This window comes from Fringilla coelebs (genome assembly GCF_963513975.1).
Source record: "Fringilla coelebs genome assembly, chromosome: 1".
NCBI classification, from domain to species: Eukaryota; Metazoa; Chordata; class Aves; order Passeriformes; family Fringillidae; genus Fringilla; species Fringilla coelebs.
In genome coordinates this window covers 118,907,618-118,923,922 of record NC_140028.1, presented here as the reverse complement: position 1 = coordinate 118,923,922, position 16,305 = coordinate 118,907,618, and the positions used below count along the sequence as shown (strand labels likewise).

Sequence of the window (16,305 nt, the reverse complement as noted above, 5' to 3'; positions counted from 1 at the left end):
ATCAGGAAGATGGCTTTCCAAAGGGGATGGGAAGTATGAGATGGCATGATGGATTGATCTGTATCTAATTTTAATACTGATGAAAGCAAGCTAGTGAAGGTGGGGAAGGTTGCAGGAGAAAAACTTAGGGGATTAAGGAATACACAGAGAGGGTTGACATGTTCAGCAGAAAGGGCTGGGAAAAAGGTCCTTGCAGCAGAAGTCTGGGCAGATATGAAAGAGGTACAATTACATTGGTAAAAGCCAGAGAAAATGATGTTGCAACTGTTGACGTGCAGGGTGGTGAGACATATGTTCCGGTTATGAAGCAATTACAAGAATATATAAGCCCTGAAGTGTTTTCAAGCTAAATTCAGGTTGTCATTCCATGAAGAATAATTAACACACAAAAGCTTGAACATAAAGAATTAAGACAGTAGAAGAATTCTAAATCCTAAGAAATTAAATTCATGCTACTGAAAACGAGGAAAGAAAGATAAAGTTTTGGGCAGACAAGAAAGAAAGAGTAAAGGCAAAGGATTTGGAAGGTTAAAAAGGGAAGGGACAGACCTCAGCAAAGAGGAGAAACCAACTGAAGGGCTGCTTCTCTTGCATCAAAACTATTCAGTTATAATCACAGAAATGTTCGCTTACGTTATGTCTTGGGCTATGAGTGAACTCTGCAGGTTCTCAGATGAGTTAGTCATCATTGTTTTAATCTGTTTATCCTGTTTCCATAATAAATATATTTTTCCTCTTTAAACAAGTTTTAGTTTAGTTTGTTTGCTGTTTGTTTTTCTTTAAATTGAGCTGTGGATTGTTTTTCATCCTGGTGCACTTTTCCCAACACATAATTTACAGAAGCGCCTCATTTGTATGGTCTGCAGTCACTAAGGACAAGCAGAACCGTTTGGGTTTGTACAGCAGCAGGAACAAGCTAGTGTTAGAGGGTATCCAAGCAGAAGACTGTGTAAATCTGGTAGAAACTGTTTGTGTGGAATGTGTACATACTCACTGTGTACTTCAGAGTGCATGCATGTTTTGTACAGATACTTTTTTATTCCAGAGTTTGTTTGGCTTTTTTTTTACGCAAGAATGGAAAAGCTGTATGTTTTTATTCGTAGAAACTGATGTTGAAACCAAAGCAGCATCCTGTACCACAGAATGTGAAAGTGAAGCTACAAATTATTTTTCTTTCATTTATCATCACAGTAAAACTAGTGGTGTAACTCTGACTCTGATCCTTTCCAGTCAGTTCTGAAAGGATTTATCTGAGTGTCTACAAGAGATCTGTTTGGTTTTAATATGTTTGGAGTTAATAGATAGCCATACTTTATTTTCAGAAGAGAAACACTGGAAGACTAAACAAGTATGTAAATCCTAAAGCCATAAGTGGGTACAGATGGACCTCACTTGATTTCAGAAAGGGTCTATCAGATAATGATTCTGTGGCTGGAGAAGTTCCTATGAAAGAAACTGAAATGGATTTCCTGGTTAACTCCTATTAAAAAAAGAAGGGAAAAAAAAAGGAAAATACATTAATTATTCCCTTTTAAAATATTGAGTCATGTAATGGCTTTATAAGTCTTACGGCTGAATTGTAACACTGGAAACTTTACATCACTTTATGTTTCAATGAGAGTCACTGCAAATAGGGAATTGCAGGCTGGCCCTTGGTTGTGGCTGCATCTCAGTTTCTGCGCTGCAGACCTGTGTAATTTTTAAGAAGCATTAAAAATTTGTAATTTGCACAAGAATAGGCTGGTGTTTAGGTGTCAAGACTCTGGATATAAATTAATTTCAGATTCTTGGATAAAGCCAAGTTGAAAATGGTACCTCCTGGATCATGAATTCTCATCATCCTGATAGTGATTGAATGCTGTAAAGCCTGTGTGTGAAGATGAACCAGGATGAACAGAATTACTTGGCTACTTGTAATTCATGGAACTCCAAAACTTAAGTAAGTTTGTTCAGCAAGAGTCCACAAAAATTTCCTAGTGGACTGTTATAGCTGTCCATTTCAAGATGGATATATTGCACTATCAGCTGGATTACTAACAAAGGAGGGTATATCTTAAAAACAAGTTCTCTTGTGTATGTTTTAATCAAATAGCACTATGAATTTGTTCTGCTATAATGAGGTTGATCTGAGTCTGAGTGCTCTCCTTTTCCAGTTGGAACTGAGTTACAGCTACTTGCCTATTTAAAAAAAAAAGTTTCATTAGAACATTAATTATTGCTATTGTGCTGAAAAATAAAGATGAGAGCTAACAAAAATGAATGGAGATGACAGTTTAGGGGAAGAATAAAATTTGGTTCAGTGCTAAAATTTTAGAGCTCTACTATTTATTTTTCAGTGCTTACCATACTGTACTTCAGAGAAAATATTTTCAATTACAGCATATGCTCTTACATGTTTGCTCCTTCAATCCAAATTATACTATTTCAGGTTACTTTTCCGTCTGCTAAAAGTAAAATGAAAGAACATCAAAACCAGATCCTTTTTCCTGTTCTTTGAGATGCAGCTATATGTGATAAAGTTTTCACTGCATCCAAGACAAGCCAGTAGAGTTTTGACTAAAGATTAAGATATTTGAGATCTAGGGTCAACATATTTAGTGTAGAGGTATGACAAATCTTTGAGCAACCCTAAAAAGAGCAGTGGCTCCACATTTTGACCAGCACATAATAATTATCTGTTTGAGTAATTAGAATCACAGTGGGGGAAGGGAACCTCCTATTCATTATGCATGAATATTAAAGATTACAGAATGTTTTTAACCTAATTGCAGCTGTTTGCTCCTGTCCTTAGTCAACATCTCCCCTCTGCAGTGCCGTGCCATGGGCTGGCTGGCTGTGATCTCCCGTGTTGGGGGCAATTGCACCACATCACTTTCAACAGCTGGCCTGCAAGGTGCTCTGGGATCCTTCTGGGTAGAAGGTTCTACTGAAATGTTACATGTTATTAATTATTTTGTATAAATTTCTACATTATTTGTCTTGGGTATTTGTGGTTTACAGCTCCAATAAAAGAGGAGGCTGACCACACTGCATGCCTCAGTGATATGTAACTGGATACAAAGCTCTTCAGTTCCAGCTCAGCCACTTGCCACTGGCCCATGGCATTTGGTGAGTAGAAAGTAAGTAGGCTATTCTACTTCCTAGTAGTTGAATGTTCCCAACACAAACCCCCCATGATCCCCAGTGGCTTTAACATGCTTAGAACTGTTAGTGGGAAAGTTTTTCTTGAGATCATTGAAGATTCCTTGCCAAAACGTTTTGGGGAAGTCTGCTGGCCATTCATGCCCATCGCACATTTCTGTCTCCAGAGAAGTTGGACCCAAACTTTGGCAGGTCTTCTTCCTTAAATATTTTCAGTGAGGTGTTTCTGATGGAATATTATGTTTGAGTGTGTGTGTGAGAGTGGGAGATCTTTGTTCCAGGTTTCACTTAGACCTTGTCTAATCCAGTGCTTATCTTAGAGTGCTTATGTTCAATAAATCTGGGGCAGTTCTCACAAAGGCTACTTCCAGATATTTTATTTCATTGCAATTTGGAGAATACATAAGAAAACCTTTGATACAGCTCAATGCTGAGCACTTTGATCCGAGTCTTCTTAAACAAAGAATGTCTTTTTCTAAAGAACCAAAGTGACTTGGGAACATGTACCCCATTTTCTTATGAGTAACTTGAAGAATCCACGCTTAGCACTGCTTTACTTTAGTTTCTTCTGAAATTGTGGATATTTACATTTTTATGTCCTTGATAGTGACAGCTAGCCTGCTCAGACAGCCTCCCTTGTGCAGACATTTGTGCAGACAGTCCCTCTGTCCACTACAAAAACATGGGACACCCAAGTTGAACTAAATGCTGAATACCACCACATGGGTTTGCAGTGGTCTGTAACTGAAAAGGTTCACTGGAAGCAATTTGCAAAGAAATCCTTAGGAAACCACCTGGATGGTTATTTTAAATTAAAAAAGGAAGAGATGCCACTTTAAAAAAATAATTTTTAATACTGGGTTTAAGGTTCCATACATGTGATAGTCATTAAAGCTTATTTAACCCTGAAATTATCTGGCCTCTTTAATTCCACAGGGACTGTAAGGCTCTTGGGTTAGAAATGAAAAATAATGTCAGAACGAAAATGAGACTTTCCTGAGTGCCGACCATTATTACAGAATATTTTCTTAATCAAGCCTCTTTAAGTGCCAAGCAGTGGAGGAAAAAAATAATCAGGTTATGCTGCTGTTATCCACAGGGCCTTTGCTGATGCTTTGGGCCACTGATTGACATAGGCAAAAGTCAGTCCCAAGGGCTGGATGAGACACACTCACCTAAAATGCGTGTAGGACCTGTGATTTGTCCATCCACAATCTCAACTGCAGAACACCCAGTTCCTTTTTACAATACACATTTGGGATAATCCCAGTGCTCTCTGACGTTTGGGCTCTTAAAAGTCAGAGCTTTCTGGTTGTTGAGACTGGAAACTTTCAGCAGAAGCAGTGATTTTTGTCAAGTTTCAGTTACACCAAACATCTGTGGTGTGCCCCACCACCCTTTCCCCAAGGATGAAACATTCTGCAGGGAGGGTGTTGCAAGAATTCCTGAACTAGACAGCTAAGCTGGAGTCATAACTGTCCTGGCCAGGGCCCTAGTTTGAAGGAGGCTCCCATTAGAATTAAAACATCCCATAACTCTCATCACAACAGCCCTATTCTTGATGAACATGGAAATTTAAGGCTGGGGTTGGAATGGGGGGAGAATGCAAAGACAGACAAGTAAACAGATAAAGAGGGAGCTCTTGCATGCAAATGGAATTTCCTCTGAGCACAGGACATTCTTTATCATTAACTGGTCTGTCACAGGAAGGAAAAGGGGAAAACAGTGTTTCCTGTTAGGGGGAAGGAAAAAATCAATACACTTTGGAAATACCTGCCTGGAAAGAACTTTTTGTTTTCCCATCAGCAAGAACAAATAAGGTTTTAACTCCTTTGGAGCATGATGCCTATTTTAAAACAATTTCTTTAAATAAGACTACGGCGTAAGCATGTAATTTAGAAATGCAGTTCAGACTGCTTTGATCTTTCTTGTTCATTTCAGAAAATGCTCTTACTCCTAGAAATATCTTGTATAAGACACTGTTTCGAAAAAGCAGTTTAATTCTTCTGGCTCTGTGTCTATGAACATAACAATAATTAGAAGGGCCATTTGCCATTCACACACGGTCACGGTCACACTGTGATATTATGGTTAAGATGCTCACAGATGGACAACGGTCTGCTATTGCTTCTGGTGAACAAAATTTTCTTTTGGATAGAGAAGACTTACCAAGCAAGTCCTCAAAGCCTCAGGAGGACGATGAGCTACCCTGCATCACCTCTGTGGTTGCATTTTGCTTTGAATATCTACAGTGTGGGCTTTTCAGAAGAGTGAGAAGAGGCCCAAAGACTGCAGGAATGGAGGTAGTATACGCACGAGCAGCCTCATGGTAACTTGAGCTGCTCAGGGTAATCCTTTTTCTCTTTAGGTGGCAGCTTCCCTTTGCAAAGCTGGACCAGGGGATTTAAAGTCATTCCTCAGTTGAAGCCACATTCCCGTGTTCTGAGCGAGGGGTCTGTCCTGGCCCATGGCAAAGTTTACAGCAATGTCAGTGGTAACTGAATGAGCAAAAGCTATGTAATCCAGCAGTGTAAATGTAAGAAGACAAAATAAAAAGAAGAAGGAGGGAAGATGACCTCTTAGACATGCACAGAAAAAGGGGTGGAAGTTTCATTTTTTAAACGGAGAGGGAGAAGTGGGATAAGCTTAAAATGAAACTATCAGCAAGGCTGGAATTAAAAGAGGGCTTTAGGAATGATCTAACTTTTATTTTATTACATGACAGAAGACAAAAAATCAATAGCTGGTAATTCAGACATAAATGAGTTATACAGGCCATTGACACAATGGACCAAACTTTATAACAACCACATCTGATGCTGTCAAGCCACAGGCTTCAGTGGCGCCAGTAATAATTATGGCTGATCACCTCTAATTCAGAGCTGCCTTGCTTGATAAAGGTGTCACTCTGAGTGGCTGCAGCCTCAGTATCTATTGAGGATGTCATCCAGCAGGTCAGGTTGCTGTGGAGAACTGTGGCTTTTTTGGTTGAATAGGACAAACCCTTAGTTTTCTCCTCTTCTTATTCTGTCAGTAAAAATCATATATATCTTAAACAAAAAATCACTTGAATTCATGACTGAATCTACTTGAATTCAAGATCAAACTATGACATAAGCTAATAGTGTTGATCTATAGAAATCAACACTATATATATTTGAAACCAAATGTCAACACAATATATATTCTAAAAATAATTTAAAACCATAAGAGTATTCTCAGGAGGAGACTTTGGTACTTTACAATAATCTCTGTTGCACTGCTGCTGTAATCAATTAAAGAACCCACCCCAAAAAAACTCCAGTGTGGTAAAATGCTGCTAGGCAATAGAAATTGATTTTCCATAAATGCACATCATCATAAGGAAGAAAAGGGAGCACACTGACTTTCCTGTTTTCCTACTGCTTTCTAAATTGGGGGGGCATAGGTGCATCCACTGAGTGTTGGAAAACTGAGTTTCACTCAGAGATATGAGGTGAAGTGGCTCTGTGAAATAATTCTTGATCTAAAAAGAAAGGAGACAAATACCTCTATGGCGTTTCATGTGCCATTAATACCTACATCCGCAGTTTGTTGTCAAAACTATCAGTCTTTGAATTGCTCAGGGATGCTGTGTGCGTTTAGACATTTTCATTTATTATTATTATGATTATTAGGAATATTATTGTTGTTACTTAGGCTTTGCGTTCTTTTGTGGACCAACTGCTTGGTACTGCATTGGCTACAATCAATTGGGAGTGATGAACATGAGAAAGCCCTCTGTGGGGGAGGACACGAGAGGTATTTCAACCACAGCCACTGTGGCATTTAGCATCAAGAGCACTTTGATGAAGCAACGCACTTTACACCACAATGGCTTACCCTTGCGTGCGTGAAAGTTTATTACAGGTTCCATTTAGAAACGTTCTCTATGCTTAAAGAAACCAGACTTGTGAGAGAAACACGGGAAAGGCGACAAGAGCAGCACAGCAGTGAGTTAGTTATAAGCTGGCTGCGCTGTGTGGCTTTTCTGGTACTTTTTTCTGTTGTGGGGAAAGAGGGTGCCTGCACCTGTGTGCTTGGATACGGAGGAATGCGGTGCAAGGAACAGCCCGGTCGTTTTCCTTCAAAAACCCGGGGCTCAATTCCAGCTGTGCTGTGTTGAGGCAGAGAAATCCCGTTCTGAGGCGTAACCTGCAAAGCGGCGCTCTCCATCTCCCAGACCCGCGCACGCAGCCGCTGCTCGCCGGCTTCTCCGCTGCCCTCCTCAGCTCTGGCTCCATCTCCCTCCTCTTCCAGCGGCCGCATCTCCGCGAAGCGCGGGCCGTGCGGGCGCTCGGCAGCGGTGCGGGATCTCCCGGTGATCCCCGGTGGATCCCGCCAGCCCCGCGCCCGGTCCCAGGGTTTTCCTGCGCTCCGGCCGGCAGCTGCGCAGGCCCTTCGCAGGCAGCACTGTTTCTTTCTCTGTTTACTCGTTTCCAATGGCAATTGCACCACCGAGTCTCAGTACGTCTGGAACTTGGCCTGGGGCTGTTTTGGTTACATTGAAGTTTTTGCTTCAGCGCTGCCAGATTTAAATGGTGACTTCACCAGCACTGAGCTAAAAAGGAGAAAAGGGGAGGAGGGAGGTAGTGCAGCGAGCGGGAGCGAGGGAGAGGGCCAGGGCATTACATCATCGCTTGGACGGGAATCAAATGGGAAGGATATGACTCACTCGGGCTAGTTAAGCTTTGGCTCAAGTTCTACATACACTCATTCCAGGGCTCTCATGTTCTGCACCTCAGCAGGGAATTCAGGCTCAGTGATGTCCATGAGGTTTGTTTTTAATTTTCTTTTCCTTTTCTGATTTCTATATAGTTTCCCCCCCTCCTCGCCTTCCTCCTCCTCCTCTCCTCCTCCCCTCCCGAGTCCCCCTTTCCCACTCTTTTCCACTTCTACAGAGTTTGTTTTCTGGTGCGTGTAACCTCAGCTCTTAGGAGCAGAAGCTGCTTTTTCGACCAAACCAAACCCAAACAAGGAGCACAGCAAACTTGGGAGAAGTTTGGTAGTTTGTTGTGGTTTGGTGTCCCCCCTTCCATCATTATGTTGCTCCTAATCGGAGGAGACAGGGAGAGAGTTAAAATGCGGGAACCAATCGCTTGGACGGTGATGTAATGCTGGAACTGCAGGGTTGTTAAGTAATGTGAGAGGAAGGGGGTCAGGGTTGCAAAGCATTTACCTGCTGTCAAGGGGCTTTAAGTTTATTATCAATTGCAGTGACTGTAACTGGCTTCAGACTGCACTCTCTAATTATTCACAGACTCTCCTTTTTTATCTTTTATTATTAAAAGTAAAACTATATTATGGTATTTTAAAAAATGTGATATTATCACAGCTGCGAATTATTTTCCACTGGGGTTTTTTGATATTTTTAAAATGGCTTGAAACTGGATGTCTCTTTCACAAAAAGCCCGGAGAGAGCAAAGAGAAAGGCAAAAAGGGGTGGTTCTTCGAGCGTGGCTGGCGAATTTGAAACTGTTTGAAGAAAGCAGTTCAGCCTCTGCCTAGCAGAGCGAGTAAAAGCTTCTGCTGTTGGAAATCCGCTGTAGAAAATAAAGCGTTTAAGGGAGGCAGTTTGCAGAGCTCATCTCAACGAGCCTCAGCTTTTCATCCCTTCCACTTGTCAGCAGGATTCTGATCCTCAGCCTACCCCGGGCTCGTGGCTGTCTTGCCTTTGCTGGGACCGCAGAGGTCCCGACCCTGCACAGCAGATCCCCTCCTGTCACGGTTCCGCTCTCCAGAGCTGCCGGGCTCTTGGGGCACCTGCCTACATGGATTTCCTTTGCAGGACAGAGCGCTGTGCTTGTCTCATTAAGTCTGTCAGTCTCCCTACAGACCTTTTAGTCTTTTTTTTTCCACATAGCTCACAGTCTCTAGGTCTGATGTGAAGTGAGGAAAGGTGCCTCTTCCCCGAGTTCACTGTGAGCACTTAGCCCTTACGGTGGGCCACAGAGTTTAACACTAAGCTCGGGCATTAGCTGTGTTTAGGTGTGGGATGAATGCGAGCTATCAGGTGTGCCTTGGTGTCCTGGGGATACCCGTTCTGCTCGGAGGAGCTCTGCATCAGGCTTCTGTGTCAAGAGCTGTCTGCTCTTAATGTATGACTCTCAGAAGTGCCTCTTTCAAAGGGAATTTTTCTCTCTCAGGCAAGCACTGTATTGGTACCCACTGGAATTGCAGTGAACTACAGATTTGCTTGGTTAACTAAAGATAGCCTTAAACATGCTTTTAAGAGTTTAGTGTTTGTTTTCTTTTTTTTACAACCTGTACTGGGGACTGACTGAGCAAAATAGCAATCAGTGTCGTTCTGCGGTTGGTGGCAAAACCTTCCCCTCTCTTTCTGAACAAGACAAGAGCCCATGGCCAGCTCCTGCCTTCCCTTCCCTTCCCTCTAGTAGCCCTCTGCAAAGCCATCTTATGTTGGCCTGTTATGTTCCTGCACTTTATTCCCAGGTTTCCCCAAAGTGCCCCTAAGTGATTTTCAAGCTCCTCAGTCAACTACTGAAGAACAAACATGTGCTCATGGGCCAAACCTTTCTCAGTGGAGAGCCCAGCTCTAGGCCGCAGGCGGGCCTGGCCCATGTTGCAGTGCAGATATACCATGGTGCAGATATACCACAGTGCAGATATACCATAGTGCAGATATACCATATGGACCGGATTGCGCAGTGCTCTGCTGAGGAGGTGTGGGTTGGGGAGGGAGCTGTGCTGCTGCAGGAGTTCCCGTAGGATTTCTGACTCATACTTTCTCCTAGAAATGTTGGGAAGTGCTGCTCCACAGACCATCAGAATAAAGCATAGTAGATTCTTCCCTTTGCCTGCCCGCTTTAGATGCTGGGATGGACTTGTCTTCACTCTTTCCCTTCCTGCCTTTTCTGGCTGGAGACTTCAGGAAAAGTCCGTCAGTGTTGTCCTAGGATAGTGTCTAGCCATGCTGGCAAGATGCTGGGCAGAGGATAGCAGACTGTCACACTCCGTCTTTCCTCTGCAGAAACACATCCCTGCTATTTCTTTTATAAAAACACATGTAAAGTACATTGAGCAGCGTGGCCTGAAAGTCTTTGGGTATCGGATTGCATTCCACAGGGGATCAGAGTCTCACTTGTCTGGTATCAGCTATTAACATGTCACCTGTCTGGAAGGGCAGCAAAAGAGAACGTGTCGTGGTGCTCTGGACAGTGTGGACTGGCTGATGACCCTGCTGTGTACTCAAACTTTCACAAATTACCCACCCTGCTGATTCACGCTCGGTGGAGTTAAGCAGAGGGTGTAAAGATGTAAATCCTTCTTGCCTTTCAGAAGTGCACTGCAACTCTAAGTAACCATTTACAGCTGCTACGTCACTGATTTCAACACACAGCACCACAGGAAAAACAGTTGTAAAAGCTTCTTTCAAAAAGCTGCAGTTGTGAATTCCGTATGCATACACACACAGGTGTGTGTATGTGTGTATGTATATTGGTTGTTGAAGCAACAGAACATATAACAGCATAACTGTCCAGGTGAGTGTTAGACAGCTCTGGTTGTGCTTGACAGGTGCTTTTGAAATACACCAAAATTCTTTTGGACAACAACATAAAAAAGGAAAGTAGCTGCCCATTTGGATTCCTCTGCTGCTAGTTGGTGGGACCCAATGTGCAGGTTTGCCAGTGGACTTGCTGCTTCATGGTCAGAGGTCAACAGCCCTGACAGTCAGAGGTCAGAGGTCAACAGCCTGACAGTCAAGTTCCACACATTTGAAGCTGGGTCTTTGGCAAGAAGATTTTCTTATTGAAGGAGGATATCTTTAGGGACCTAATTTTTAAACAGAAGCCAAGAGAAATATTAACAGTGCTCTGAAAATGAGCATCAGAAGATATATTCAGAAGCACATGTAACCTGTCAAACAAACCAGAGGCCAAATACACCAGAGCTTGGGAGTGATGTTTGCACTGGAGAGCCAACTGTGCGTGGTCGGCCTGTGAAGAAAGGCAATCTGCTCCTAGCAGAGCCTGGCTGGACGAGTCCCAGTAAATTTCCCCACCAAGATCCCAAGTAACATTTCCTCCTGCATTGCTGAATGTGTGCATTGGCAGAATATCTGTTCTATAAGCTGTGTGATTTCAAGCCATAATTTGGTGCTCCTTAGCTGGTCTCTGCATGCACAAAAAATTTGGCTCTGTTGCTGGGGTACAAAAGCAAGAGGTAAATATCAGACAGCATGTTTTTATTTCACTGAATGTGGTCCCTCTGGTCCTGAATTCCTCAGTTTCCTAGCTCTAACTTGAGACCTTTCCCTTAGACCTTTTTGGATGACTTGGTTGATGTCTGTGAAGCCCCGTGAGGCTTTCAGAGCTGGTGTCATGTGTGCTGAGAGCAAGGCAGGTCAGGTGTTGGACAGAGGTGGTGGTGGGCCTGGCCACTCGTCAAGTTGTGGACACAGCAGGCAGGAAGACCAAGTTGTTTTCTGCACTTCGGGGGGGGGGGGGGATGCTGGGGCAAAGCAGCCTCCTGTGCCCATCCCCATCTCTCTGTGCTCTCACCTTCCCACCCTTCTTTTGTTCGTCCTGCACATGCCTGGGCCACGCTCAGCCCAAACTGTTGAGATCAGCTTTGCTGAAAATTACACTTCAGATCAAAATGTGAGTTAGGTTCCTCCAGTGTGAAGTGAATGCTGGGTCTGTCTCTGCAGCTACAGATAAACCAGATAGGAAGGTAATTACATCTCATTCCTATCTGACTCTCTTATTTACCATAATCTCTTTTAATCCCTTTGATACTCATCATAATAATGTTAATCTTAATGAACTCATTTGGTATTAATGCGGATGTGATTTGTAAGTTCAGAGCAGGCTTGCCATCCTTGTTTAGTGTTCATTAATATCCACTTAGCTCTGTTTATGCTCTCTTTCTCCTGCAAATGGACTTGCATATCTTTGCCTTCCACCTAGATGATGTGGCAATTCCCATAGTGGAACTCTCTTTCCACACTCAGGTTTGTATTTCCTTTCTGTTCTTCTTCCTACTTACAAGATCCCAGAGCAAAGAGCTGTTGGAAACACTGCATCCATCTACTAGTGGCTCTCTGTACCCTGTTGCTTAGTCATTTCTGCCACTTTTGACTTCAAAATTGAAGGAACCCTTATCCTCTTATTTCTCATTCATGTGGCATTCCTTCTGAGATCGTTCTAGAGATATTGCCTTACTATAGCCCTCGTTTTATTGTCTCAGAGGGTGAACAAGTAAGAGACACAACCCCTAGTCTTGGCAAAGAGACAAATTATTTGTTGCTTACTACAGCACTGTCCCCAAACACTCTGTTTATGGGTGGGGTACCTTGCCCAAACAGTTTCCAGTGTGACCAGCCAATTTTAGTGAGTGAGGACTGCATTTGGGTTTTGAGTCTGATCCAAAGCTTATTGCAGTGAATGGGAGAGCTGAGTTGATGGGCTTGGGATAAAATCTGTGGAACTATCCTCTTTTCAGTCTTTTGAGCACCCACGTATTTTTTCAACATCTCTAGCTTTGGAATGTGTGCTCTTGAAAAGCTGCTTGTTCAGCCACAGTGATCCCAGAGACTGATGAACCTTGGATCTCTATTAATGTGTGATTTCCTCTCTACGTGGGTGCTTGTGTTTGTTTTTAAACGTGGCATGGAATTTTTGTGTTGTGGTGCTCTCGACTTCCTGCAAACACATTTCTAAAGCCTGTATTGTTAAATAGCATGAATTATTTTTCAGTCCCAGTGACACACATTTTGCTTTTTAGGTCTTTTAAATCCTGACAGAGCCAGGAAAGTATCATTTACTTAACACAACACTGTTTATTCCATCCCCACTTCCATCCTTCATTTTAGGGCCTGATGTTTCCTTGTAGCATCAACTTCAGTGTTAAAACGAGTATCTCCATTGAAAACATACAACTTTTAATTTACTGAAAGATTTCTGCACATTACAATAAAACTAGCCTTTCTCTTGGTAAAAACTACTAATTGAGAGTGAGAATTGTAGTCTTTGAGATCACCACGAGCTGTATTTCTCTGGTACTCTTTATTTTTACATTATATCTTTAATTCAAGAGTATTGCAGGATGTTTTCAAAATTGCAGCCATTAGTCAAACATATTAGAGCTCTGCATTAGTATAAGTACAAGGTGTGTTAGTTTAAATAAAAAGATGGAGAGTTTTACTGCAGATATCTACAACTCTTGTGCTGCTCCATGACCATAAAGAATATGGGCAATGTTCTTCAGATGGGCACTGTTTTCTACAGATCAATAAATCTGTGCCCGTTAGCAGAAGAAAAATTATAATTATAATAATAAAAAAAGATCATTTTTACAAGTTCTGTCTAAAGTAATGTCAGTTGAATATTTTATTACACTGGAAAAGCCCATCAGCACCGGTAATTTTATATGTCAGATTTAGCATGAGCTAGTTTTTTCCAAATGAAGTCTTACAAACCAGAACAGAAAAAATGTGCTAGACCAGGTTCTTCCTTGACCTCAGTTTAAGGCAATTCAGTATCATGTCAGAAAAGTTCCAGTACTGTGTTCTTTGTTATCATTTGGTTTCCAGGTCAAAATGAACTTTTCTTTCACTGCAGCTAAGGACATGAGCTCTATTTCTCATGTACCGTAGAACTGCAGGAATTCTCTTTGCTCAGAATACTGATGAGTTTTCTGATACAGTTTAATGAGTAAGTTTCTTTAGAAAACTTATGTAGAAACTAGATTGGCTGAAAAATTAGTATAAACACTAAATTAAGGTTCATTTTACAGTTTGCCTGAATGACCAGATTCCTTGCCATTGGAATCCAGTGCTGACAGGTATCTCCTGTGGCTGTTGGTATGAAGGAGGGATGTGTTGCACAAAGTGCAATTGGTACACACATCTCTGTTTGTATGGATCTATTTGTGTATGTAGGAGGGCTGTGTGTGAGTGTGTTTGTCCCCATCTTTGAGACTGCAAGGCAGAATTATCTTCTGCTATTCCTAAGCAATCATACCAGAAATAATTTATCACCTGAATAAGAATTCAAGTTACACGACTTAAGGTGGTGATATTGGTATATAAATTTGATTGATGGTGTCCTTCTTTTTGAAGTTGACACTCTATTAGCACCCCTGAGCTCTCTCTCACATTTCATGTTTTTCTTTGAGAACGAGAAATCAAACTTAAGCAACAGTTAAAGGGGGGCATTGCTGTGCATCACTAAGTGTTCGGTTTGGCTTTTCACTTGCTAATCTTGTGCAGCATGGAACTTTTCCCAGCCACTTCAATTCAGCAGATATTCTAATATTTAGTAATTAATTAGGGCATTTTTTCATTTAGTTTAAACTCTTTTTTCAAGACTTTGTAGAGCCCTATAAAAATACTGCAGTACATAAATACTTCAGGAAAAGTAAAAAACCTTACCAGCAACATTTGTAGAAATATGCAAAAATAAGTTAATGTTGTAGGAAAAAAAGAGTATAGAGATGGTTAGAAGAGCATGAATTTATAAAGATCTTCTTAGAAAAGTGAAATGAGGCTGATCGAAAAGTTTCCAGTGAGGCTCAGTAATTATTAAAATTTGAGCTTTTAACAACATTTTTTTAACAGAAATCGGGAAATTTTTTTTGATGACAAATATCTTTTTTGCTATTTAAGAAAGGGCTTAAAAATGTTTTTTGCTTGCTATGCAGTGAAAGATATTAAGCTTTGTACATTTCATTTTCTGTTTGATATTCATTGTAACTTCTAAATAGTTCTGTTACTTTTGATGTTTCTGTGGTCAATGCTCAGAAAGTGTGACAAGTAGCAAATGATAAAACAGGCAATAATACTCTGGCATCTGCACATGCTACATTCCAGAATTCTAAACTTTGGTCTCACCTGGTTTCGCCCAGAACAAGCTCTTGACTGAAAGCACAGCCAGCTGCAATTCTAATACCTCTCTTTTTTTCCCCTTAACAGACAGTTCTTTATCTCAGGGAGATTCATTTTAAAGATGCACTGCTCCAATAACAGGATGTTCTGGAGTGTAGATCAGATTGAGCTGCGTGTAGGAAGGGTCTGTGGCTTCCCCATGTAGCACTGAGGACAGGAGCACTGAATTTCAGCAGTGCATCTGCACTGGCATGTTTCTTGAGCAGGGCAATTATCAAATAGGGCAAACATTACATATAATAATTAACTGATTGGTTTAGGGTCACATATTTGGGTTTGCCCAAACAATCCCCAGAGAACTCAGAAAAATCTCTGTTGTGAGGGAAATACAAAATTTCAGTACCCAGCCAAAGTCTGGGGCAGTTTTGGTTGAAATCTGCTTGGACTGTTGAATAAATCCAAAAAAATGGGCACCCCAAAACTGCACACATGTTCTTGTGTGAGTCTGCAGTGACTTCCTGGAAGGTGGGTCAGTTGCACAGAGGACAGATGGCATTATGGACATCTTTCCTAGGCTTCCTTGTCACAGAAGCAGAAGTTGGGGGAACTTGATTTATTTACCCTGAAGAGATGGCTACCAGGGGATCTAAATGCAGCCTTTAGCTACTTACAGGGTAGTTACAGAGGAAAGGGGGTCTGCAAAGCAAAGGGTCTGCCCCACTTTGCAGCGTAAAGACAGAAGACCACAGGCACAAGTTTCAGTGAGAGAAAATTCTGTAAGACCTAAAGAAAGAAAAGATTCCAGCAGGAGAACTGTGGCAAGGCACAGCAACTGGCTGCTGCTGGTCTCTGTAGATTTTCACACCTTGTCTAAAAAAAGACCCCCAGCAGCCTGCTCTGATGCTGCATTTAGTCCTGGCTGGAGCAGGAGGTTGGACAAGGTGACCCTCTGGGGTGCCTTCTGACTGAAACTGTCCTCTGGACCTGCACTGGGCAGTGGTGGCAGCACGGGCTGTCTGTGCAGGGGGTGGAAGCAGGGAGAATTTTGATGAGTGAAAAGCAATAAGAAAAGCAAAAGGTGAGATAAGAACATAATGTCATCTAAAGCATATCCTGTGCTTGCTTGTGTCCACCTTGAAATAAAGAATGAGAAATAAAGAATTGCATGCACTTGACGTAACGCTCTAAATGTGGACTCTGAATTGTTCTGTACTTCAAGGTGCTTCATTTCCTACCATTCCCATTGCACTCTAAGTGACAGGCACTCAAGTTTTGGTAGATGCCTGATAAATGTGCAA

General features: G+C 41.9%; 1 protein-coding gene across 2 annotated transcripts in view; it reads left to right on the top strand.

The window, feature by feature from the left end:
• The window catches only part of CREB5 (cAMP responsive element binding protein 5), a gene marked incomplete at both ends in the record, with an annotated part of 250,314 nt that overhangs the window by 145,702 nt on the left and 88,307 nt on the right, over positions 1-16,305 (top strand). The window contains one exon of one of the 2 annotated variants that reach the window (XM_084226766.1): positions 7,889-7,935. The exons of the other annotated variant lie outside the window; for it this stretch is intronic. Within the exon in view, the coding sequence (XP_084082892.1) occupies positions 7,889-7,935 (47 nt within the window). Of the gene's footprint in view, positions 1-7,888; positions 7,936-16,305 lie in introns of those variants that run through there. 2 annotated transcript variants of the gene reach the window in all.